The 26696-nt window shown below is 33.9% G+C and overlaps 1 protein-coding gene across 1 annotated transcript; it reads right to left on the reverse strand.

Moving 5' to 3' along the window:
• Positions 1–1278: 1278 nt before the first annotated feature.
• Positions 1279–24198, reverse strand: LOC109538454 (putative mediator of RNA polymerase II transcription subunit 26). Its single transcript, XM_048668415.1, has 11 exons — positions 24098–24198; positions 10987–11224; positions 10668–10895; positions 8810–8935; positions 8630–8757; positions 8262–8573; positions 7936–8094; positions 3420–3507; positions 3186–3330; positions 1697–1890; positions 1279–1559 (listed from the first exon to the last, which is right to left on the reverse strand). Exons 1-11 carry the CDS (start codon positions 24101–24103, stop codon positions 1426–1428), a joined length of 1758 nt encoding a protein of 585 aa, XP_048524372.1. The 5' UTR covers positions 24104–24198; the 3' UTR covers positions 1279–1425.
• Between the last annotated feature and the right edge of the window lie 2498 nt (positions 24199–26696).

Genomic DNA, 26696 nt, shown 5'->3' on the forward strand with positions numbered 1-26696 from the left:
TATAATTTTATATTTTTATTTTTATAGATGTATGCAGTTTTATTGCATTTTTTGTTATAAAGTTCTATGCATTTTATAAAACGTTGCACTTTTCTTCATTGATTATCTCAAGTATCATCATATTCTGACATTTACTTAATGAATTTCATAGCCACCTTACAAAACGTAACAACTTTTTGAAATTTTTAAATAAAATAATTTACAATTTGAAAACGGTTGATTTCACAGCTTAAAGTGAAAATGCAAATGTGTAACTTTGTATTGTAAAATTGTCTATCTAATGACGAACTAATATACAGGTACTTCCATTTGAAAAACAAAAGTTATATTGCGTTAAAGTTTCAGATTGAAGTCCACATTGTTAACACCCTGTACAATGTATTGATATCCTGGTTCAATAGAATTCTTAACGGTTCTGTGGTGATTGGAAAGACTTATTTTTTGTGTCTTTAACTGATTTTTTTTCTTCTACAATGAATTTTTAGAAACCATGTTTTTAAGCAAAATTTTACGGCTATAATCTGCCAACGTAGCAAGTAAGAAAAAAACTATTCACGGTGCATATGCGGCGTTTCAAGCTGCATTCCGTGAGCTAATGAAAAATCGGCAGTTTTATTTTAAAAAATACACTTTGATCTTGCCTCGCTTTTCTGAGACACTCTGTATCATATGATGTTTTTAAAATGTAAGCACTTTGTGCGGCAACAACTTTTATATGAAACTACTTTTCGAAAGTTAAACACCATCGGAAATAATGGACTCTATCGCACTAAAAAGCCACCCTGTATCCAAAGCATAGATAAAATATTTACGAAAAAGGTTCATATTATCAATGTATTCTTATATACATATAGCGCTTTGCCTATGTATATAAAAGAAGCTGTCAGTCTGAAAGTGCTAAAAAATAATCTTTTTAATTACTCTTAGAAATACCGAATACGAACCATATTAAATGCAGGAATTTTATGTATTAGTAGATAATAGTTAAGTTAATGTTATATCCTGACTTTATTTTGTTGTATGTATGTCCTCATACTTATTATTATTATTATTATTACTATGGGAGAAGCTTATGTTGGACGCTACATTGACATCTGCTGCATTTTATCGTAGGGAAGTGAAAGGCTCAGTCTCACCAAAAACGTCTAAACACATTTTTAATTTTTCAAGATAAGGTTCTCGGACTAACGGCGAACTGATCATCTACTCTATATTTCTCAGTATAAAATAATACTAGAAATTTATCATTTGAAGGAATTTGAAAACAAATTCACAAAAAAATATTCAACATCATATATTAACATTCAACCAGATAACAACTCTTCTAACCTAATAATAATGATTGAACATTTATGAACACGAACAATGAGGAAATAAATAATGACTCTTAAATAAATAAATAAATTAAAAACCTAAACTTAAATCTTATATCCTTAGTTTTTGTCCAAATCCACTTTGTTCATCGGATTGGGCTTCGTCACTTTCTTGAGAATAGTCGTCATAGTCTACTAATTGTTCCCTACTATCAGATTCTTCACTTTCAGCAGGAAGAGCGTCATCTTAAAAATATAAGAAAATAATTATAGTACTGTACAGATATTTTATCTTATTTATTATATAATTATGCCTAAAATGTGTAAAAAATAGGAAATGATAAACAATTTAAACAACTCAGAAGCCTACTGCTTGTGCGTACCTTTTTCGTCTTGGTTGACTTGAGGACTTCCCATTTGCATCAAATTACTATTGACTTTACCAGCTGCTTGTAATGTGGCAAGTCGATCAGCGGCGTCCTTGCTGGGTAACGAACTATAAAATGAGTTGAGTCTGTCTTTCTCCGCTGCTCCAGATCCGCTTGGTTTTGCATCGGGTTGTACATCATTTCCAGCCCTGTAAAATAATTATTCACAGATACAGTGTAGGCCTGGGAACCTTAGAGAATTTTTAGGAGTTGGCGTAGTGCTGCGCAAGTGGCTTGATGCGCCAACCCAACGCACTAACACAGTAACTCAGCTTAAAACAAAGTTTTTTTAGTTGTTTGGGCAAAGTGTTGAAATAAAATCGACAAAAGTGTCCTCTAAAGTTAACTTCGACTTTTACGTCGACAAATTCACTTTAGAGGGTGCTTTTATGAAATTTAGTTCGACTTATTCACTACAGAGGGCACGTATTACGATAATTACTTGGACTTATTCACTATAGAGAGCGCCTTTGGGAAATTTAGTTCGACATATTCACTAGAAAAGGGGCTACATTATGTTAGTAGTTGGATGTATTCACCTCAGAGGGCGCTCGACAATCATCAAGTTAGTTCATTTTATTTACTAAAGAGGGCGCTTGTCTCCTTTTTTGGCTATGAGTTTTCTATGTTTACTACAGAGTTCACCAATCGCCGTTAACTGTTTTCTTGCCGGCGCAATTTCTTTGGCGATGTATTAGAGAAATTTGAAATTAAATATACAGGGTGTTTTTTTTGTAGCTTGAAACACTTAAATATATCGGACACGAGTGATTCGAGGAAAAAAATGTTTCAAATAAGAAGTTAATATCTGAGAGGGGGAAGCTTATTCGTGTGAGAAAAACGACGCCTACTTCGACCTTGTAGGCTAGGCAGGGGCCAACTTGATAATTTAAAATGGTAACCACAACATTTTACTGGATATTCGGGTAGTACGTCAAAAAATGAGAATAATTTATCACATTTAGATCATTTTCTTCGATTTTGACAGGTGGCTCTGCGATCTATCAATAATCATTTTTTTCTATAGATTTGCTACACTAGTTATTATGTCATTAAAAAGCTGAAAATTTTAGTGGAACGAATGACATTTGTTAATGTCAGAGGAATGTTCTGTCAAAAAAAGAAACCACTCTACACGTGTCAAAATGGAAGAAAATATTTGAGATAAATTATTCACGTATCACGTGCAGCTTTAATCCGTCGATGAGTTATAACTCATTGAACGATGAATTATAACTCGTTGACTTAGAGAACGGCATCAACTCAAAAGCGCAACTCAACAAAGTGTTACCCAGGCTTAATACAGTGTCTTAGGATTCATGTAACAGAAGGTGTACTGATCAAAGTTTTAGTGCGTAAATAAATTTCGACCAGAATAATGCCACATTCTTTTCAACTTTTCTAAATATGTTAGCTTTGTAATAAAATGCGTGCAAAACTTTACCTTGTATCAAAATAGCTTTGAACAATTTGAGACTGGGTCAACGGATCAACTGAAGAACTTCTCGAGTTAATGTTTGGCTCTTTGTTTAATTTCTCTTGTCCAGGTCCAAGAGAATATGTGGCCGTTACCAAACCTGAGGATGCGTCTAAAATAATGTGGTTTTAAAGTGTGCAAAACTATAAGTATTATTTCATTCATTAATGAATGCCTCATGTAAATTAACTATAAAAATACCTGATTTGGCTTGCGCTTGATGGGCTTGTTCATCGTAGTTAAAAGAGTGGAACTCGGGTTCGATGTTCTGGTTATTTTCTTCAGCCTCCTGAAATGTGGAGATTTTCGGTATCAGTTGGTACAGTAATATAAATGAGTAACAAGTTGTCCAATCTTATCTCCAGAAGGAACAATGACAGGCTAGACCATGAAAACCAATTGGTACCTACGTGGTGGAACCAATGGGGAACTTGCATAAAAATTAAATTTAAAAAATATTACTCGCAAACGTAATTTAATACTATTAAAAACACCACAGTTGCCCAAAAAACTAACTTTTTATTTCTATGTAATTAATATAAGCAATTAAAATCTGTATAATTCAAATCATTCTTGTAACGCGCCGTCATCGGCTGGGACCAGTTGTGACGTCAAGGGGCCTGTCGGCCGCGGCGGCTGCAATGCGGAGCATGTAAATATGCAATCTCAGTCTTGGTATTGTTGTGAAAACGTTTATATAGTGTATTAGGAGAAAAATAAAAATTTTAAAAATGACTAACGCAGGTTTTGTAAAAGGACAAGCTGACATTTTACCCCTCGTTGATATGTTTATGGTGGCATTAAAGTGGGTTTAAGTTTTACTCTTGATGAAGTTCGCGGTAAGCTAACGGAAGTTAAAGCTAACAGGTAGATTTATAGACAAAATAGTCAATAGTTTTACTTATACAAATCGATAAAATGTTGAGAGACTGGGGTTTTACTGGCTCTAATTTTCAAAATTCAAACAGGACCCATTGATCAAAATGTAAGTGATTCCACAAAAAATAAGAAAGTATTGTTTTTATGCTAGTAAAAACTAAATGACATCATTAAAAGTTAACAGTTAGAGAATAACAATGTTAAGTACAAAAATATGTCTAAGTTAAAAAAACGTTATTTACAGATCGAGAAGGTATTTTGTAAGATTGCAGTAAGAATGAAGGCTAATGTCAGCCTTCATTTTTTTCAGACCTCCCATTAACTTGAATTTAACATAGTTATCCATATCTTCTTCCAGCTAGAATAAATAAATAATGTTAAAGTTATATAAAAATATGTGTTAACATTCATATTGCATGACAAAAATAGTACGTATTTAAGGTAAATGCACGACGATAAATCGAGGTTTTTTCTTCGCAGATACTTATTGTTCCTTTTTATCGTCTAGTATAGCAATTAGCTATTTTTGAGGTGATTATTTACTATTATAATGCAGCCGAGAAGCAAAAAAAAATACAAATTCAAAGTATTTACCTGTTACACAATTGACAAAATCCAAGCTGTTTTTTATACTTACAATTAAAATGATCTTCACATACATGGGGAGTAGTCTTCTCAGAAATATCCTTGTATACCGTTAACCTTTAACCATTTTAAACGCCAGCTTTTATCTTGTGGTACACGAATAAATAGCTTATCTGGCGTTTTAAAAGTTGTACTAGGACACAGTGGCACCATACAGCATTTCAAATATTGTTTTTGTGTTACTATCATTATTAATTAAACACAGCACGAATTCTGAATAGTCAAACTCCCAGACAATTCAACGACAAGCCGTATTCCCGTATTGCCTTTCGATCGAACGACCCGCGCTATGACGTCACGACCATTCCCGCTCGTTTAGTGTCGTTTCAAATGAATAGCCTGAGGTCAAAACTAATTGTTTATTGCAAATTAAATATTGAGACTTGAGGGCTGATAGTTGGTATGCGCGATTTCTATAGATAGGCAAATATATTAAAGAAATAAAAAAAAAATTCAAGTTCCCCATTGGTTCACGTTTGAGTCCGAAAAAATGCATAACGTTCTACACGAAATGTAGTGACTCTAAATTTACATCCTAGAAAGTAGAGGAACAAAGTTGCTCAGCCATGGCCAAGTCCAAACAAATTGTATGCTCCTACTGCAGACAAACTTGAAGACGAAATTGAGGTCTTCTATGAAGGTTTCAAACAGATGCTCTAATCATTGTATTTTTGGGATTTTAATGCAAAACTCTGAGAAGCGATATGCGAAGGACATGGATGACTAAAGAACTAGAACAATAAATAATTGGGGCGACAGGATGGTACAATTTTGCTAAAAAAAACAATGATGGTAACAAACCTCTTCTATAAAATTCCAAAGCCGGGACTTCATACATCGAAGTCCCAACGGAACGGTGAACAACATCCCATAAGATCATATGATTCATACATCAAATAGCTTAGTTATTAATAAACGTAAGATATAGTCAGAACTTATATTTGTTCGAAAGAACTGATTAAAGTCAGTTAAAGCATATTCGAAAGCTGATGTTTTCCCCGACCACAAACTTTTCAAAGCCCCAAAACACCAATCAGACCCAAAAGCACAATAATTAGAAAAAACTCGCTTAAATACAGCATGAAAACAGCAACAATATAAAAGGAAAACATCAAATCAGTTTAACTGGAACCAACAGCAAGTACACTAAAGAGAGGTGAAATTACGGGAACGAAATACTATCTGAGCAACTAAGTTCCGAACCATATAGATAAAATATGGGAACTAAAAGGAAAATAAAAAACAATACAATAAAAACTAAAAAACATCAGAAAAAAAAAAGAAATAAAATCGAAGAACTACACGCAAAACACTACAATTGAAAAGTCTTATTGCCTTCTGATAACCGGAAAATGGTCGAACAAATAGAACAAAAAATAGAAACGTGGAAGAAATACATAACACATCTGTTGGAATATGAGCGACAACAAATGAATTTGGACAGTCAAGAAGGAGATTTGGGCCCAAATACAACTAAAAAAGAAGTGGTGCTTGCACTATTTGCTTGAAAGTGCAAAAAGGGCACAGCTGCAACCCAACTGTCTGCGAAGATACTTAAACTTATTAAAGGAAAGAAGATTAGAATTCTGATAGAACTAATCAATATCATACATAAAACAAAAGATGCAAAAGCATGGCTGTTATAATTTTTTGCTATGACCGGCGTACAATTAGCCCAACGAGTTATACGTTCACATTTCTGATAAATGTGACTTTAAATCGTTTTTTTTTTCAGATCGAAAATTGAAATAAAATAGATCTTGTTCACAAAGAATTAAGAAAATACGCTATTCGAACTGTTTAAAACAATAGTTTGTTTTTGTTTTTTCCTCATTTTTTTCCACAATGCTTTTAGAACTTTTAGAGAAATCACAAGTGAAATCACATTAAATTTACAGTTGAAAAAATCACATTCACAGCTTTAACAGTGATTATAAAATCACGCTTCAGCTCATCTCTAGTGCCTTCCACATGCGGGAGAGGTCGCCTACGCTCTCGGAGCGAGAGTACGCCACAAGAAGACGGTGGAGGCTGTAATAAGGCCTTCGATAAGGTTAAGTATGATCAACTCATAGAAAGACTAATAAAGAAACGAAAGAAAGAAATGAAAATACATAAGAATAGTTTCAACCTCTACTATGGTCAAAAAGCATCAGTACCAATAGAAGACAAAACATCTGAAGAAAGAAATATACCAAAAGGACGATCGTAAAGCGTGGATACTTTGACCTATTCCCTACCAACCTGTACTCGGAAGACAACATGCATAAAACACTAGATGACAGTAAATAATGTGAAATGAGCTCTTGCCGTCTTCTTACCTGAAAACGATCATTAATGAAATTGTCGTTGCTGGCTAATAATATGGACTATCATTAAACATAATATACGGGGATAACGAAAACAATGTAAGACAGTACTAGCATCATCACAAATATTCAAATTATCGAAAGAGTATACGAATACGTGGCCCAACTCTTTTATTTACATTCACCGGAATGAAGAGACCTTCTCCTGTCTAGATTTAAAGCCTGAACTGGAAATACGTTACTGATGAACTTTTAAATCTGTATTATACCTCGGGAAGAAAGCAAGGTCCCTAAAAATGGTTGACTGGAAAAGACTAGATGTATTCGATCTGTGGATGTAGCAGAAAATGTTGAAAATGCCATGCAAACCTAACGAAGAAGTAAAGTGACGCAGCTATAAGGAAAAGGAAATTAACCTAGCAATCGAAATCACTCTATATGTATAGAGGAAATAAAATTAGATAATTCAAATACCAAATACTACAAGTTGTAATGCAAGGTAACAGATGAAAACAGATGTATAAGATGGAGACCAAAATCATGGATTAAAAGCCTTACGATGGTTCTGATGGCTAGCCAAGATGTGGTAACAACGATTTGTTTACATCATCAGCCATCTCAAAGTCAAACGTCAGTCTGTACATCTAATGCCGTGACAGCAACTAGTGTCACAATGTCGTATATCAAATCATTTTGATATGTCACACTGATGTCACGACCCTGTGACAATCAACAGTTGAAACAATGACATTGTTCCGGAATTCACGTCACAACATTAATGTCAATGTGTGAACGAGCTTTTAGTATCACCCTGATGATTCTCAACTTTCATGGTGGAGGTGGCCCCTATGAAAGAACAATATGATTGACTAAAATACCATTACCTGATTGTTCCTCTCCCGATACCTCTGTACATATTGTGGCTCCTGATTTTGAGCAAATTTAGCAATTTGCTCCGGATGGTGTTGTTGATAATTAGATTGAATAGCCTGCGTTTGCAAATTCTGCTTTCGTGGACCATTTGAAACTTGACTATTTTCCACCTAAATTAACACAATACAAACTCCGTTTTAGCCACACAAATTCGAAATTTGCACTGTCTTCGTTTGATTTTCATTAATATTTATTTGAACTAAATGTATTTTTTTTATATACATTTTATACTTGTATACAATTGAAAACAATATTTTAAATGCAAGTATTCGTTTACCTGGTAGCGTTCACTGTTGGAAAACACCATATCTTCACCTGGCTGATTAAGTTGTTCTTGAGAAATTCCGATATTGATTCCACGGTTCCCATTCTCTTGAACTGTTACTCCAAGAGTTTCTGGCCCATAAAATACTGATTGTACATTCTGATACCCTTGATTGCCACTTTGGAGTCCAGGCTGATTTACCATATGGACAGACGGTGCTGAGATATAGTGCGTTTGTTCATTTACGTTATCTGTGAATAACCGTTTAGATGTTTGTTCATTGTGTTCCGTCACTTGGTATTGATGGTGTGCTTGTGAATCTCCCTAAAACCAATATATATGAGAAATGTTGAGAATTTTTATCAGGTTGTATATTTTACATTTTGGAATTGGGGTTCCTGGAAATTAATTTGTTGCTCTAGTTGGTAATTTTGGGGTCGGCGCAATTCAACGTGACTGGGTTTGTCGGCAAGGCTCAGATTTGGAGCTGGTATCGTATGAATTGGACCTAAACGTAACATTTTTAGTGAAATTGAACTGCAACATTTTAAAAATTGTACCTTTTTCTCCCACTTGTTTAATAGTGTTGATATTCATAGGAATGTTATTAGTTTGAACGTGGTAGTCGTACTCAAAACCAGTGGGTATCGCAGGGGAAGATACGAATGAAGGTTTCTCGTGTTTTGCTGAAAACGTTAACGTGCATCTGAATCTAATTACATTCTGAAAAATGCATATTTTGCTCTTGAAATATAACTTTTTATACGAGTACGACCCATACATCTTATTAATTGAATACTATGCTAAGCCAGAACGTGCTTTCTAGACATAGACTCATAAGAGCAAAGACGTCTTTAGAACGGCTATCTCATATAGAACGACAGAGATGTTACTCGCGTCCACCACAAAAGTGAGTTGTGTGCGTTTTTTGAGGATTAAGGGGTAGATAATGTAGGATGGGGCGCCAGCTTGCAGAATGAATTGTAATCTATAAATCTTTACAATTGAGTTTAATATTTCGAGAAGCAACTAAAGTTGATGGCATTTTTTATCTCCTCTGTTGATTTTAAATAATTAAACTTTTGACTAAGTATCTGTAATACTAAATAATGTTTTCCTTTCTTTTCAGGTGGCACGATGCAGCTTTCGGTAAGTTTGGAATTACTTTGCATCTCGTTGCTTTGTGGATGTATAGCTTTCAGTCTCATATAATTGACTTGTATTTTATCATATTGCTGCATGTCATATTTTCGACGACAAGGAATGACGCGGGACGTTCTGGATTTTGGATTGAGTTTTGAAATTTTTCGAACTTTTTTCGGTACACGTATTTAAACTCAGATATTACACGGTAACGAATGAATGAGATTCTCTATAGAAGACTTTTTGATATGTAGAACTATTAACGTTCTGTTGCGAACAATACTTTTTATTGTCTCGTCAAGTAATTTTGGCTGTATTAAATTGTTAAAATAGCGCAATATCCTGAAATCTTTCGCTATTTCCAGTGAAAGTTTATGACGCTATCTGTTGATCAATTAACCTAAACACTTCCATAAACATCTTTCACCAACTTGTAGTGAATCTTTGAAGTAAAGAAATATTATTAGTTCCAGATGGAACGACTTTCTACAATAGGGTGTTTTCACTTCTTTTCAATGTTGATATATAGAAAGTAGTTATGGCAAACATTATACCGATATAATTTTTTTTGCAAAAAAAGTCTCCATAATAATTTTAAAGCGAATTTAAATTCAAATCATATATTTTCTGCCAAAAACGCCGAATCCGTAACGTAGGGTGCCTATTCCGATTGTGACGTAGCAGGTCATATCAACAAAGTGTTTCGTATTTATTTTGTTGTTTTCGCAGCTGTGTTTTATTATTTAAGTTATTGTGATTATCGTCATTTTATTGATTATTATTATTATCTTGCATAATGGAAAATAGAGACATGTATGGATCACAAAATAAGTGGTGTTTTGTGCCAGAATGTAAGAATACCTCAATAAGTGCTCCAAAGAAACTCTTTCTAACCGTTCTCCATGATTATGCACGTAAAGTTTTATGGTTCAAAGCAGCTAAACGTGATGTTCCTAAATCAAAATCAATGTTTTTTGTTGCAAGGATCAATTTAATGAAAGTACAAACAAAAAGCTAATGATGAGGCAGACAGAATTTGCCTTCGATCGTACTCTGTGTTCTGGGCAAATTCTACCTGGTACAGTGCACAAAGAACCCTAGCGTTTCAATTCCACATATTCCGATATCACCATATTGTTCTCGTTATGCCCAAAATACAAAATTAAGAGTGTAAAACCAAAATGCCAAAGACATTCTAAAAGATGCTTGAGAATAATTTTATGAAGTAATTAAGCCACACTATTGCCATATCATTACAAAAAATAAGTTACTCACGTATATTTTTAGGATTATCCCTATTATCTTTCGGAAAGTGTATCATTTGTCCAGAAAGCACTGGTCCATTCTGAATAACTGGATGTTGAAGTTGATTCGGCTTTTTAAAGAAGTCCTTCATTTGGCCCGGGTTGGTTTTTTCAGGCTGTAGAAATTGCTGGAACTGTTGGAACTTTGGTTTAGTGTACATTGAGTGTTGTTGCATTTGAGCCATATGCATATTGAAACCTAAAATAAAGTCACAACAATGCTGATATTTTCCAAATTTCACCTCTTTTTGCATGCAACAATATGGCTATAGCTTCTCTCTTGCACCTACCCATTGGTGGTTTTGATGGTCTGTTTCCCCTTGGAGGCATACGGGGCCCTTGAAATTGGGGCCTGCCTTGCATGAATTGTGGTGGCATGTTTTGAGGAGGTTTACCCCATTTTTTCCCAAATTGCGATTGGGGAGGCAAACGTTGAGCTATATTTTGCGGCATGCCTTTTCGCTTGAATCTAGGATATTCGGAATTACCTATGCTCAAGCACGATGAGAGAAAGATCATTAAAATAATCTGAAAGAAACGATAGGACAAAATTCAATAAAGCAGTTTTGATTTATTGATTTAAAATTGGCGTCATTTTTTTAAGGATATATAGGGCTTATATACACTTAGAGAGTACGAGAAAAATATTGAAATTTTTTTTTCTAAAACTTCAAGAAGATACCAACAATTAAAGATCGAATTTCAACTTAACTTTGCCTCTGTTCTAATTTTCAACTTATTGTCTCTTTTATTTCCTTTGCTTCATGTTTATTCATGGTTACCGCAGATTTTAATAATTACCAAGGAACAGGTATTTACGTAACGTTAATTAGGGATATTACCTTGGAAAACATTGTTGCCATCCTTCTGATGTAGTTTTTTGCAAATATCTGAGTTGTTAATAACATTTAATGTTTTTTACTATTTTTTATGTACTCCCAAGGCACCCCCAGACAACGCCTCCAGAGGAATGACGCCAATTTCGAATCACCCTATATTGTAGGTATATTGAATCGAAACATAGCTAAGGAAAAAGAGAAAAGCATACATGCAGTACTTAAACAGTAGACCMTTGCATACGCACATTCACAAGCGATTAGTAGACACCCAGAGTGGAATACTTGAAGAACTTACACCAAAAACAAGAGAACACGGTAAAGYACACTTCACCCCCAGAAGGTGGAGGTATTGGAAAAATTAACCCAGCACTTGGGGCAGAGGACACTAAAACGCTCCAGGCCTGGATGAGATACCTAGCRCGCAATTAGTAAGTCGCTACCAGAAAATTCTCGATAKKKAAACCGTCCCAGGASAATGAARAAAGRGCATAACTATCCCAATCTTCAAAACCTGGGACAAGAAACGACTCGAGCAGTATCATAGAACTRTKCACTAGAATCAAGGCATTCACTTTGCTACGGGGTGTCAATTTGAAAACTCCYCACCCTTAATATCTTTCTTKCAGTTGAAACTAYGAAAAATCGGAAAGACSCGTCAATTTTATTTGTAAGAGGGACATTTTAAATGAATAYTTTTAGCCTTCTTTTTTTCAACCCTATAGGACGGGTAGAYGTCACCCTTAAGCGGCCGGGTTATTACCTTGTTGCTTGTTATTCAGAGGTTTCCGAATAATCGCGTCTCAAACTTGTAGAAACAATTAAACTTGCCTACATTCAGATATTCGTTTTCAAGTCAGTGTTTACACAAAAGCAATTGTAATTGGTCTCCTTGTAATACAATATAATTAGAAGAGTAATAAGAAAACGATAAATACGACAAGGGATTCAGTAGTTGAACCAGTCTTAGTCGTAAAGCACGAGACTTCGCTCACTGCTTCGCTCACTGCTTCATCGCCTTTGAGAATATCCACCGCAGTTGTAAGTTGACCGAACGTAAGGAAGAAATTCCCATAGACCAGGGCTTCAAATATCGAAAACATTTCTGAATGTGATTTAACCGGCCGTGAAAGCCTTTACAATCATATAAGTTGTTTAAGTTTTGTCAATTTTCCTGTAAACAATAATAAGGTCTGTTTTTTAACTCTTCCCTAACATTTCGGAAACTTCACCGGGAATTTTAAGATCATCAATATCAGCAGGTTGGGTTTTATGAACAATGAACTTAAGATATCCCCAAGGAAAGTTCAAGGGTGTTCAATCCGGTGATCTTGGAGGCCAATGAATTGGTCCCCTTCTGCCACTCGATCTATCCGGGAATATCTTATCAATGTTAGGGAGGGTTCGAAAATAGACTTTATTATTGTTTACAGGGAAATAGACAACAGCTTGGACAACTTATAAGATAGTGCGTAAGTAGATCCCATGGGAGTTATTCTAGATTTCTCTTCCGTAAATAAAAAGTGATTTTTCTCGAAGTAAAATAATCAATAATACCGAAATCAAATGTTAAAACTAGATTTTCTTACTGCTATTGAGCGATTTTAACAGTGTAACCGAATCAAAAAGTAAAGGGTGGTCCAACATAGTGCACGATGTTAATTCTAGGTCACACATTAACGTCAAGGTTTTTGACCAACTTTTTTTGGACACTTATTTCATCAAGTGAACATCTCTGGAACAACGTTAATGCAAATTTTGATTAAAAATTAAGACGAAATTTTGAATGAAATGAAAAAAAAAACAGAAGTTAATGGTGACTTCACAAAGAAAATCATCTTCATCGAGAGGCACACTTTTGCCTCAGTGGATTCGTTAACAAGCAAAATTGCCGCATTTGGGCAAATGAGAATCCACGAGTGATTGTTGAAGAGCCGATGCATCCAGAAATAGTGACTGTTTGGTGCGGCTTATAGGTGGACCAAGCGAATAATAGAGTGGAGACCCAAAGAAGACGCGAATCGAAATAGGGGACGACCACCAACCAGATGGTCTGACGACATAAAACGCATCAGGACGAACTGGATGCAGGACGCACAAGATAGAAGTTGGAAGAAACTAGGGAAGGCTTATGTCCAGCAGTGGACAAATCTAAGCTGATGAAGAAGAATGGGCTGGCGACGTCATCGGGCCGTCGTTCTGCGAAAATGAGGTCGGCCAAGTGGTGTTCGCTATCGCGAGATGCTAACGGATTTTTTGTGGTCAGAAATTGAGGATATGGACCTGGACGATATGTGGTTCCAACAGGATGGTGGCACTTGCAAGACTGTCAATGAAACAATTGGCCGTGCTCTGTCACGTCGATGTTGATTGGCCACCTCGATCATGTGATTTCACACCGTTGGACTTCTTTCTTTGGGGATCTTTAAGTTAAAAAGTGTACGTCAATAAGCCAAGAACAATTCAAGAGCTAAAGGATGATATAATTCGGCACATTAACGACATTGAACCTGAATTATGTCTCAATGTCATTGAACATATGGATCATCGGATAGACGTGTGCCACCGAAGCCGTGGCGAGCATTTGGCCGATATTTTGTTTCACTAATAATTGTCATATATCCTCCTATCATAGTAAGAAAATCTTGAGATAATTCTCTGAAAAGTGTGTTTGTGTTATTTGTAATTAACATCGTGCGTTTAGGTTGGACCACCCTTTATAAGGAGACCCAATAACATAATTTTACAACTTTAATTACAACTGAAATTGACGGGTATGTCCGATTTTTCATATTTTCAACTGCCAGAAAGATATTAAAGATGAAAGGATTTTCAAATTAACACCCGGTATACGGTTTACCAATAGAGCAAGCGACAAAAATTAAATACCTAGGAATTGGAGGAGCGAGGATCTGAATCCCGAGATAGAACATATATCTTAAATATAGCTAGAGCCAATTTTATCATAATTCTGAACCTGTTTAACCGACAGAACACTAAGATTTAACTTCGATATATGTTATGTGTAGTCCACGTTACTATATGGAGTCAAGGCCTGGACTTTCAAATTCAGCAGTATTAACAAGCTGGAATCATTTGAGATGTGGGTGTATTGCAGAATGCTGCCCATCCCAGGGGCCAATCAAGAGGTCTTACATAGAATGTGCTCGAGAGCATAATTTATTTCTGTTTCTAAATAATAAATTATTTCTGTTTTCTTGTCACTTAACAATGCTGGACATTAACTGCAAACATCGTGATAAACGCGAGATATACTAAATGCCAAAGTTTTGACGCTTGTCAATCAATCATCATGACCGACATGGTCAGATGTTATGATGACATGACCGATATGATCAAAAACATGACTGACTGTTTGCGAAGACAACTTGCGTGAAAGCGTACACGTTTACGCGGCGCGATACCGATCGACACGTTCCAGAATACCGGACATTTGCACGGATTGAAAGGACTTTGCGAGAGACTGGACAATTTGGTGTCCGAGCCGTTGATTGTGTGGGTCGACCTCAAGTAGTTTAGAAGACGTTTTAAATAGGATTGCTGAAGTCCAAACATCAGTCAGTACCTGGGGTCAGTACTCGCCGCTCAGCACTGGAATTTGCCATATTAAAAAGTACAGTTTATCGGATCGTAAGGCTGCAGTTTCTCCATCCCTATCATGCGACGCCTTTTCAGGAACTTCAATCACTTTATTTTGGAATAAAACTTCAGTTTTGTCGCTTTATTGAAGCTGCGCCCAAAATTCACTAGTAGAGCTTTGTTCACGATAAAGTTTTACCAGAAGTGGTGTTTTCAATTCCCATAATTTCCACCATTACGCCGTAGAAAACCGTCATGCGAGGCAAATTAATCACTTTCAGACTGATGTCATGCCGAGCCGCTTGAAAGGCGAAAATTATCTAAATTTATTGAAGAACACTTTTCCGATTCTAACGCAAAATTTGCCTATCGATCTTCGGGCTCAGATGTGGTTCATGCATGATGGAGCTCCTCCGCATTTCAGTGCTGCTGTAACGTCCCATTTAAGTAAAACTTTTCCACCCAAGTGGATAGGAAGAAGAGGGATAGATCTTCCTGTCGAATGACCTCCCAAGTCCCACGGCTTAACACCATTAGATTTTTTTGTGGATAGCTTTAAATGGTAAAGTTTACGCGAGTCTTGTGGAATGCCACCAAGAGCTACTAGGTAAAATTCAAAAGGAGAGGATCAAAGTGCAAGGTTATCCAGAAATTTTATATTATACAGGGTGTCCCACCAGGAACCGCCGCGATCGATATCTGGCAAACTTTAATTAAGAGAAATTTGAAAATTGGACGGTGTGCCAATGTCAGGGAGGCAAGCGGGCGAAAATATTTTCAACATGGCCACACTTCCGGTTATACCGGAAGTAGGTATCAACTTGCTTATTTTAAATAAAACACCCTATATATTATAACATTTTTGAATTGTACTCCAAATTCTAAATATATTTCATTTATAATATCCTATACGTAAGTCTAATCGTTTTCGATATGTTTGAAATTTTATGTACAAAGTTATAGTTGCAGCCACTCGAATTATTATTCGTTTTTCCTATTAGGAAATATGTTCTACTTAATTTGAGTCGCAGTTCTTGTTGAAAAGGACTTGCTTTAAGGGAATTTCGACAAAATTTTGATAACTATTAATACAAAGGATTAAAAAATTACCTTTCAAAATGACGTTGAGGAAACGTCCCAAAATCATTTTTTTCAAATGGAAACCCCCATTTTTGATAATTTTAACTCAGTCAGTATTAAAAATACGAGTAAGTTTGTGTAAAGTTCTCTATTCCAAAAGTGTTTAGTTTTCAAAATATCGCCAGTTTAATGTTTTCATAGGGCTATTTTGTCGCGTAATATTTTAAATACTGTCACTCTCTTAGTTGTCATAACGAAAGCGGCCATTTTTAGTACAATCAAGTGCCAAAGGAATGGTGACAGCTGTCAGTTAACTTTTGAAAATACTTAATAATCAGCGCAGACGCTTAAATTATATAAACGAAGATGATCTAAACTTATTTATTATTTCTGGAGAATGTGATAAAGTTAAATCAAGAACATGTGACACATTTGCCTTTCAATATCCACAAAAGCAGAAGTCTTCACGCTGTGCAGTTAAACAAATTATAGAAAATTTCAAGAATTTTGAATACGTCTAAATAACAGTGCATATTCAATTTATAAGAGCAACCAGAAAAATTAAAAAGCCCTAGATTTAAAGACAAAATTGATTTGTGTTCTTGATATAATTATAATTAATAATACATGAACGGTTCTTGATATAACTTGATCACATTCTTCATAATACAATAATAAATAAGTTAAAATAATTTTCGTCTGTATAATTTAAGCGTCCGGGCATGATTATTAATTATTTTCAGAAGGTAACTGACTTCTTTTGGCATTTGTTTGAATTGAAAATGGCCACTTTCGTCATGGCAATTAAGAGTGACAGTATTTAAATTCAGATGCGGCGAAATAGCCATATGTAAACATTAAATTGACAATATTTTGAAAACTTAACACTTTTGGAATAGACAACTTTACACAAACTTACACTTATTTTTAATACTAAATAAGACAAAATTATCAAAAATGGGGGTTTCCATTGGAAAAAATTGATTTTTGGCGGTTTCCTCAACATCATTTTGAAACTCATTTTTTAACACTTTGTATTAATAGTTTTCTAAATGCTGTCGAAGCTCCATTAAAATAAATCCTTTTCGGCAAGAAATGCAACTCAAATCAAGTAGACCATAATCGCTTATAGAAAAAATAAATAATTATTCGAGCATCTGCAACTGTCATTTTTTACATAAAATTTCAAATATATCATATCGGGCATATCGATCATATTTTGTAATTTGTAACAATTTCAATAATTTTTGATTTGTATTAAACATAATATGTAATTGTTAGCAACCGCAATTCTGATTTTTGTAATAAATAATTATTTTTTTAAAAAGGTCTTGGCTAGCTATTGACGGTTAACTCACGTCTCAATTTTGTCACCGAACACCGAACACCGAAAGAAACGAATTTCAAGTATTAACTAATGGAATAAAATTACAGTTTATCGGTCTCAAATTTTTATTTTATCATCAACAAATTTAAAGCCACTCAAGTTGCCTTCGTACAACCCTAATACTTTGACATCATGTCATTTCTTCATTAGAAATCGCTGTTCGAAACACATTTGTGAGACTTTTTTTTGACTGACAAACTTCAAGAGATTGACAATCGACAATGCCTTGCTTATAACGATATTTAAACTTGTCTTCTTCTTCTTCTTGAAATGTCTAACATTGTTAAGTGGCAAGCAACAAAACTATTTTTTTTGCGCAAAAACTATTGATGCTACAGGATTTTATAAAGAGCATTAAAATTGTGCATAAATGATCAGTGCATCAACTAGAAAAAAAATGAGTTCATTCGATCCACCAAATGAAAAGGTCTGGAAGTTTTGGTACTACGACGCTCAAGAATTCACCACTTGTCCAAAACGGATGAACTCGATTGTTTCATCAATAAAATACATAGTACCGTGCTCTCGATATTTCAAAATAATTTTTTTTGAAAAATTTTGACCATGAACAGCAGAACAGCCAGACTTTTTTTGTTAATTATCGCAATACCCTTTTGATCATGTGCTTACGGGACATCATCCTGTATAATTAAATTTCACTTAAAACGGACGATGTTTATTACTTATATAAAACGAGCGCCGCATATGAGACGAATGAATTAAAATCTAAATTTGACCTCCAATTCTTAACGTTTACCGTGTTTTTCCTATTAAAAACACAATTAGAAATTTATGCTCCATATTAGAAAATACCGCCCTAATAATTAAATATGAAACTTATCTCTAATGGACAATTCGTCATGTGAAAGAATAGTGCTATGCATTATAATTAGAAACAGAATTGCTACCGGTTATAGATTCAAGGTCCAAAATTTTAATAATCTATTATTTGGTATTGAGTTCAGTAGTACATTGAACCTAAAATGGAATGTCTGGTTTCTTCGAGTGTGCAGCATGACCATTTTGGAAAACCGCAATGAAAAGTGACTTATGTGCCTATAACATATGGAGGACGTTGTCTGTCTGAGATCTTACGTTCTGTATCTGAATAATATAAGTGTCAACATTTTCATGAAAATATATTAATAACTTTACCATTATGTTAGGCAATTCTTGATTAATTTTACAATCATGTTAGAATTTCTTCTTCTCTGAGAACGTAAAAAATAATAATCCTTCAAACAACGGATGAGGTACTGAAGTACCATATTGTTCAATTTGGAAGGTCTGATAACCCTCGGCAATTTTACGTCGACATATACATATTACATTATCTTAATTCTACCCATGTAAGACTTAAAAATTGACTGAATAAAATAGTTTTCTGGTATCTCGTTAACCGGATCAGTGGTGATTGATATACTGAATCCAATTTTAAGATGAAAATATCGTACAAATATACAAGGCGTTCGAATAATGCGTTACGAAAATTTTAAGGGTGATTCTACATGCTAAAATAATGGTGGTAAGCTTCAGCTTTCAGCTAAGTGATCTATAACTTTTTGATAAAAAATGTTTATCCACTTTGCCACTAGATGGCACTTTACCCTATATCGAAGTTTCATTTTCCCCTACCTTCAATTACTATTTATTTCTCAATCAATTAATTAATTTGGCACATTTTTAGACCAGACGACTTGATCTGCTGCAATTAAATCAAATTAAATCCCAGGATCACTAAGCTTAAGCTCTTTAGCATGTAGAATCGCTCTTAAAAATTTCTTAACGCATTATCGGAACACCCTGTATACTGAAAACGGCTTCCTCTTTGCGATACAGGGTTACAAATTTTATGTTTTTACAGTATTTAATTTTCTTAAAATAATTCACGCAAAACTTAAGATTCTGTAATACAATTCCATATTCGAGTACTTGCAACATTGTTGTGATTTGTGTAAAATTAAAAGTTTTTTGAAAAAAAAAATCGAAAACGGTTATTGTGGCGACTTCAAACAAGAATATAGACAGTTATTGGAAATTATAAATACTGCCATGCAGTATTATTACTTATGGTTGATCCATATTTTAATGCTGCATTAGCTTTATTCCTTTAACGAAATGATAGTTATTGGTATGTCTAGTTCATTGTTTTCAATATTAAAAGGTTCTAACCCAATTTTACTGAAATAAATTAACTCTACGTTGTTGCCTCCGTAGTATTGGATATACGCTGTTTGAGCATTTTCGCTTAACTGTTACAATAAAAAACCGTGTAGAAATAGAAAAAACTCTGTTCTGTAGACAATCAAATAATATATATATGCAAGCGGACGTTAGAAATGTCATCTGCCAGTTTAATGTACAAATAAAGTTGTACAGTATGGCTGCACAATTAGCACAGATCAGTATCCTTATTAAGGAATGCCTTATTTTGAGACTCAATTGCGCAGGCGGATGTGTCTATACTTAATTTGAAACTAAAACCGTTGCACGTCATCAACACCCCAAATTAGTAATTTCCATACCACGCAAACAAAAATATGTTACTAATATAATTATAACGTAGTATTATATATCGATATACGTCACGATTACGTTCACTTTATTTATAGCAAAGTACACTAAAGAGAGATAAACGAATTTTTACTGTTTGATTCGGTTTTAAGGAATATTTAACCTTATAAGTTGGTAGGGAATTACTGTGTTGTCAGGTTGACGTTTGATTTATCGATTAGTTTTTGGTTTGGTTCGTTTTAATTTTTGCCTATAAATTTTTGCTAATTTTTCCCATATCTCAATCACATTTGTTAGCTTTAACGTCTTCAAAAGTGATCTAGATCTGTTTTTTGTTGTACTGTTATTTGACTATTAGCGGTTATTATTGTTATAAAACCAATTCAATAATCCGTTATCAAAAACAAAAGATCTTCATGACAACTTGGCAACAGGGTCAGTTTGACGATTGAAGACGTGCAACGGTTTTAGTTTTAGATTAAGTATACTCTGTACTACTAGCTTTATTACTATTTATGCTTGTTCTTTTTGACCGTCCAAAACCATTTTAAGTGCCAGGTACATAGGAGTAAAATTAGCTAGGTTTTACCGTTTTTACACTTACAAAATTTCATAGCATTTTAAAATTTTTATCATAAACTGTTTATAATTTGAGCCAGGCCCCGTTTTTCAGTCTATTAAGTTGTTAAAAATAGCCAATAATAAAATCTATTATTTTACAGAAATAGTAACAAACAATAATGTAAATCAACTTCCATATAATTAAATGTGCCCTTACCATGGAATTCAAGATAAACATTTTTTTTCGGAAATTTTATGTTCATATTCACTGTTTTATCAGCCATATGGATCCATCCCGGATTTATCAACATATGTTATATCAGATGTTGAGAACTCAATTTGGTCTCTTGCTGTATATACACATGTATGTACACAGGAGATTTCAATTTTGTGTTCAATTGTGTGTTGTGTTTGTGTTTTGTTTTTTGCAAAAAAAGTCTCCATAATAATTTCAAAGCGAATTTAAATTCAAGTCAGATGTTTTCCGCCAAAAACGCCGAATCCGTATCTCGTGTTCCGTGAATCCAAAGTGTCTCGTGTTTATATGTTGCTTTCGCAGCTTTATTTTATTGTTTAAGTTATTGTGATTATTATTATTATCTTCATTATCTTGGATGAAAAATAGTGACATGTATGGATCACAAAATAAGTGGTGTTTTGTCCCAGGATGCAAGAATTCCTCAATAAGTGCTCCAAACAAACTCTTTCTAACCGTTCCCAATGATTATGCACGTACAGTTTTATGGTTCAAAGCAGCTAGACGACATGTTTCTAAATCAAAATCAATGTTTTTGTTGCGAGGATTATTTTGATGAAAGTACGCACTAAAAGCTAATGATGAGGAAGACAGAATATGTCTTCGATCGTACTCTCTGTTTTGGGCAAATCTACCTTGTACAGTGTACAAAGAACCCTCGTGATTCAATTCCACATATCCGATATCACGATATTGTTCTCGTGATGCCCAAAATACAAATTTAAGAGTTCATTTTACTTTTAAAGCATTTATGTGTATAGGTTAGGTTAAGTTGGATAAGTGAAATTCTATATATTATTTACTTAATTTAAACCAATAGAGACAGATTAGTATATTAAGGAGAGAGTAACTAATAATTAATTTACGAATTTTTACTTGCGCTGCTACTTTGACACCGTTAAATTCGGTTGAATTAAAGCGTTCTTCGTTTTTTAAAAATTCGGTAACCATAAACATATGTACACATGGTAAATTGTTTGTTGACGCTTTAAGGAATTCTTCTGAAGTCATTTTTTAGTTTAAGAAAAACTATAATTTATTTAAATCCACAAAATAATTAATGAAACAACCACACAACTAACCCCAATGCACAGAACGTAAACAATCCGCCATTTATATGACCAGAGACGTCACACGTCCACGTATTATTGCGTTTTAGAGATGCATGAATAATTTGAATTTTAGGTGAACTTGTTTATTAAATATTTAACAAAATAGCAATAGATAGATAGTATAAACTTCAGTTTGTAGAAATTTTTGACACAATGAAAACACCCGTCAAAATATTTTGAGTTGCGTTAGAGATATCGGAAAAAGTTACTAGAAAAAGTTGTTTCGGATGTTATTTTAATGGTAATATAAATATTCATAAAAAATTCAACAATACATACTTTAATCAACAAATTAAAAAAAAAAGAGAAAAATTCAAGAGAAAAACGAGAATTATGGAATGTGGGTGGTCTGCTTCAACTTGTCCACCTTCCAGCCTGAAGCATTTTTCAATGCGTTTGCGATGGTTATTGGCAACTCTCATAAGTTCAGCTATATTTTCACGGCAGGCTTGTCTTATTGTCTCACATAGTTCTTCTCGAGTTTGAGGCTTTACTTTGTTAACCTTACTCTTAGTAGTACCCCAGAAATAGAAATCTATTGGCGTAAGGTCAGGAGAACCAGGGGCCTACTTTTACCAATTATTCTGTTACCTAAAATTCCGCACCACACATTAACTTTTTGTGAATATTGGCTTTTGCAGTTAATAACCTGATGAGAACTTTATGTATACCACTATCTGCAGTTTCGAGAAGATACTACCCCATTGATAGTGAACGTAGCTCGATCCGTAAACGTAATTTTTCTTTAAAAAGTTCTATAATTTAAAAAAATCCTTGGGCTCAAAAGCATAATTCCAAGCGTTTCAAGTCTTCTCTTAACGATTTATTTTATGACGAGCCAGACATCTTCTAATTTTATCTACACTTACATTTAATTCAACAGCCCTCAGATGTAAACTTATTTGAAGATTGGCACGAACTGAAGGTATGATGGTGGAGAATACTTTGGCAACATCGCATGGTGGAACAAGATGTAATTTTTTGACATATATGAAGGATGTAAAAATTTTAGAGGTTAATAGAGAACAGAGCGGACGGCAAAAAGCACGTTTTATTTTTTCTACCACAAAATTCAGTCCACTGATCCTCCAGATGGAATCATCTAATATATATATATATACATATGTCTAAAAGGATTTCTCTGTGAATGTCTCATATGGAATTCTTCCGCAACTTGTCTGCTACTTCGAACTCTCTAATCTAATATTTGAAAAAAATGTATATATATGAAATTGATAATTATTTGAGGCGACTGATTTGTGTCCATGTCTCTCCAGTGAATAATGATACAAAAATTCGATTTGTGTAAAAATTAAAAAAAATTTCAAAATTTGCCTTGAAATTCGACATTTACTGCTAAATAACAGTCTGAACAACTTTATCTGGTAACTCTTTCCGATATGTCTAACGCATCGCCAAATATAGCGAATTGCCTGAACCCGAAAATGAAAACCCTGCTTCTAAAAATACAGGAGTGTTTCCATCTCAAGTGTGACACACTGTACATAAAAAGGTAGAAGTCGAAAACTGGAAAATTTCGATTCATTGGTCTGGCTAAAATAGGACACTTATAGTTTCTCATTATGGCATTCACAAATCATTAAGTAAATCTATTAGTTATGTTTCGGTCTAACTAGAATACATTTATCATCATTTCGTATCAAAAAAATCTCGGGCTCATCGAGCACTATTCAACGGTATTTTCTTCAGTTTTCCAGCTTTCATGGTTCGAGAAAATCGCAAAAATGTGGTTTTCACAAAACTGCAAATAAATAAACTGAATCTAATCAGTTCATTTCGTTTCTTTGGAGCAAAGCCTGCAGATGTAGATATTTTTTCCGCTTAAATGATTCCTTCGCAATTTCATCTTAAAATCACCTTGATCCTGACCTCATAGTCAAACTGGGCGCGCATTTGGATTCAGTAGGTCAAAATACTACCGGATATAAATGTCTCAACTCCAGATCAATTAAAAATGTTTAGTTGTGTGGCTCTATTATTAATAAGTTAAATTAATTGATTAAAATTCAATTTTATACTTAAACTAACAATTACCTTCATTTTTGCTGCAAAATCTGATATTATCCGAGATAAGGCTAATGGTCATATGCGCGAACTTTCCCGCGTTTATTCTCACAGCAAAACAATTTTAATTAATTAATTCTTGGTTGAATTTACTGTCGATTTAGAATAAGGTCCGTTTAAACCACTTTGAGAGCATAGTTATACTGCGGAAAATAGGTCACTATTTCTGTATTTATACGCGACCATCGTCAAGAAATGAAGACGAATGCGGGGCTCTTTTCTTTCTTCTTTTACCATTCGGAAGAAAGACTTGCGCTTGATGTATATCGTTTTACTATCTTTTTATAGCTGCCTTTAATTATATTCATTAGTTTCTTAGTATTTACATTAAATATCTGAATTTGTTATTAAATTATAAAACTTGTGCAGTTTTGAAAGTTGGTTTCTAGTTAGTGAGTTGAAACGGCATACTTTATTAATATTATACAGTCAATATGTAAATAATTATCACTGCTTATTTCTCATAGTCTGTGCGAAAATAGTGTTGTATGGACGAATGCATGTACAGGGTTATTATTGGACTTAAGACACCCCGTTTATGCATCTAATTTGAAATTTAGAGAAAAATGTTTAATACAAAAGTTGTAGATATGAACGTCTAGTTTACTTCACGATAGCACCAATTGATACAGGGTGTCTCAAACTCAAGTGACGGTACAAACTTACATGTTTTTTAAATGGAATCGCGCACTTTTTATTTGATATTCCAACTATACGCAAAATTCCAGTCCTCTTGGATATAAATTTTCTATGTTGATCTTCAACTGTTTTTAAGTTAATAGGAATTTAAACATTCGGGCATCGCATTTATAAATATTTTTGGTCAAGCACCTAAATTTGAGAAACCCTGTAGCAATTGTTATTATATTAAAATAAACTAGATGTCAATATCATACAAGTTTTGTATACAATACTTTGCTCTAAATTTCAAATTAGCTGCAAAAACGGAGTGGCCGAAGTTCGATCAATATTGGTTATTAACTCAAAAACAGTTGAAAATCATTATAAAATATTTATATCAAGTAGGCCTAGAATTGTGCGAATAGTTCGAATATGCAATAAAAAGTACGGCATTCTATTTCAAAAAAGGTAAGTTTGGTCTGCCATTTGAATTTGAGACAACCTATATCAGTTAGTATTATCTTAAAATAAACTAGACGTTAATATTTACAACTTTTGTATTTAACATTTTTCTGTGAATTTAAAATTAGATGCAAAAACGGGGTGGCCAAAGTTCAATTAATATTGGTTATTAACTCAAAAACGCAATTAATTTTTCAATATCGCATCGCATCCCCGCGTAATAGAAGTAAAAATGCGCAAGCTTTAAAAATTCCTCAAAAAATACCTGATGATGGCAGCGAATCGAAACTTTCACACATTGTATGCCCGACTCTTCTGCGTTTAACGCAATAAACCCGAAATTTCCTGCTTCTTTCTAGTTGCGACGCAATTAATTTTTCAATGGCGTATCGCATCCGCGCGTAATGGAAGTGAAAACTTTTGTATTTAACATTTTTCTATAAATTTCAAAATAAATGCAAAAACGAGGTGGCCAAAGTTCAATCAATAACATTTACACTTGAAGTAACGCTTTTATATAACAAAGGAAAATTTATTTCTGGGATCAGTTCGGCTAAACTTAAATGATAATTAAGTTATAAAAAGTTGCACTTTAACTTTCTGTTGTTAATGAAAAAGCTCACTTTCGTTAACAACAGAAAGTAAAAATAATCGGTCATTTATGAGTGCATGTTTCAGTTAAGGGTTGCAATATTTCAAGTTTCACAAGTCTAGTGATGTGCTTTGTATTTTGGAGAAACTGTAAAAACTCCAATTTATTCGCATAATTTCCAAGTTATTCGCTGCAATGGACATTTAAAATTAACTAAGTTTAATTAAGTTTTATTTGATGTTAAAGTGGTTTTTGCGACTGAAGATACACTATAACTCAGTCAACCGTTTATTATATGAAAGTAAGTTAAAATTATCGAGATTTCTTCTCCTTACTGAACATATAATGTATTGGTTTATATTTGGATCGACATTTATTGGTTACTGCAAACTAAAGAAGATTTACTTAAATTACAGTGTCGATAGTTTCTTGATATCACGTACTGAAATATTTGCTTTTATCTAATATCAATTAACCTATTTTTTAAACTTTGATGTTGCATTTGTTTTGCTCAAAAACTATGCTTTAGCCCCAGATGAGAAGTTGGTTGGAATCGCTTATTCTCCCAACTGCGGTTGTTTTCAGTAATGGCTTGTTAATGTAGCATTATTTATGAAGCACCTTCTTAACGACTTGCTCGCTGTTCAAGTTTGCGAACGATTCCAATCACCTTCATAGAAATCTTCTATGTAGGTTTTTAGTCCGTCATTTCGCTCGAGTGTTCGTTTTTAAGACAAGAAAACGATATCGTAGAATTAGATTGTCAATTAATATTTCATTATGCACTCGTTTGCGTTATAGAAAATTAGTAAATAAAATGTTTTAGCTTGCAGATAGTCAGATTTAAAAGTTAGCAATTGATTAGCATTGCAAGTTGTACATATGGAGGGATTG

Source organism: Dendroctonus ponderosae, unplaced genomic scaffold, assembly GCF_020466585.1.
Source record: "Dendroctonus ponderosae isolate FM_Combo_2020 unplaced genomic scaffold, Dpon_F_20191213v2 Dpon_F_20191213_7, whole genome shotgun sequence".
NCBI classification, from domain to species: domain Eukaryota; kingdom Metazoa; phylum Arthropoda; class Insecta; order Coleoptera; family Curculionidae; genus Dendroctonus; species Dendroctonus ponderosae.

Excerpts from the sequence above, each read along its gene's own strand:
- LOC109538454 (XM_048668415.1), bottom strand. Across the intron at positions 10,896-10,986 it reads ACCATCAAAACCACCAATGG|GTTTCAATATGCATATGGCT; the intron begins GTAGGTGCAAGA and ends ACTTTATTTTAG. Across the intron at positions 1,560-1,696 it reads AGTCAACCAAGACGAAAAAG|ATGACGCTCTTCCTGCTGAA; the intron begins GTACGCACAAGC and ends TATATTTTTAAG.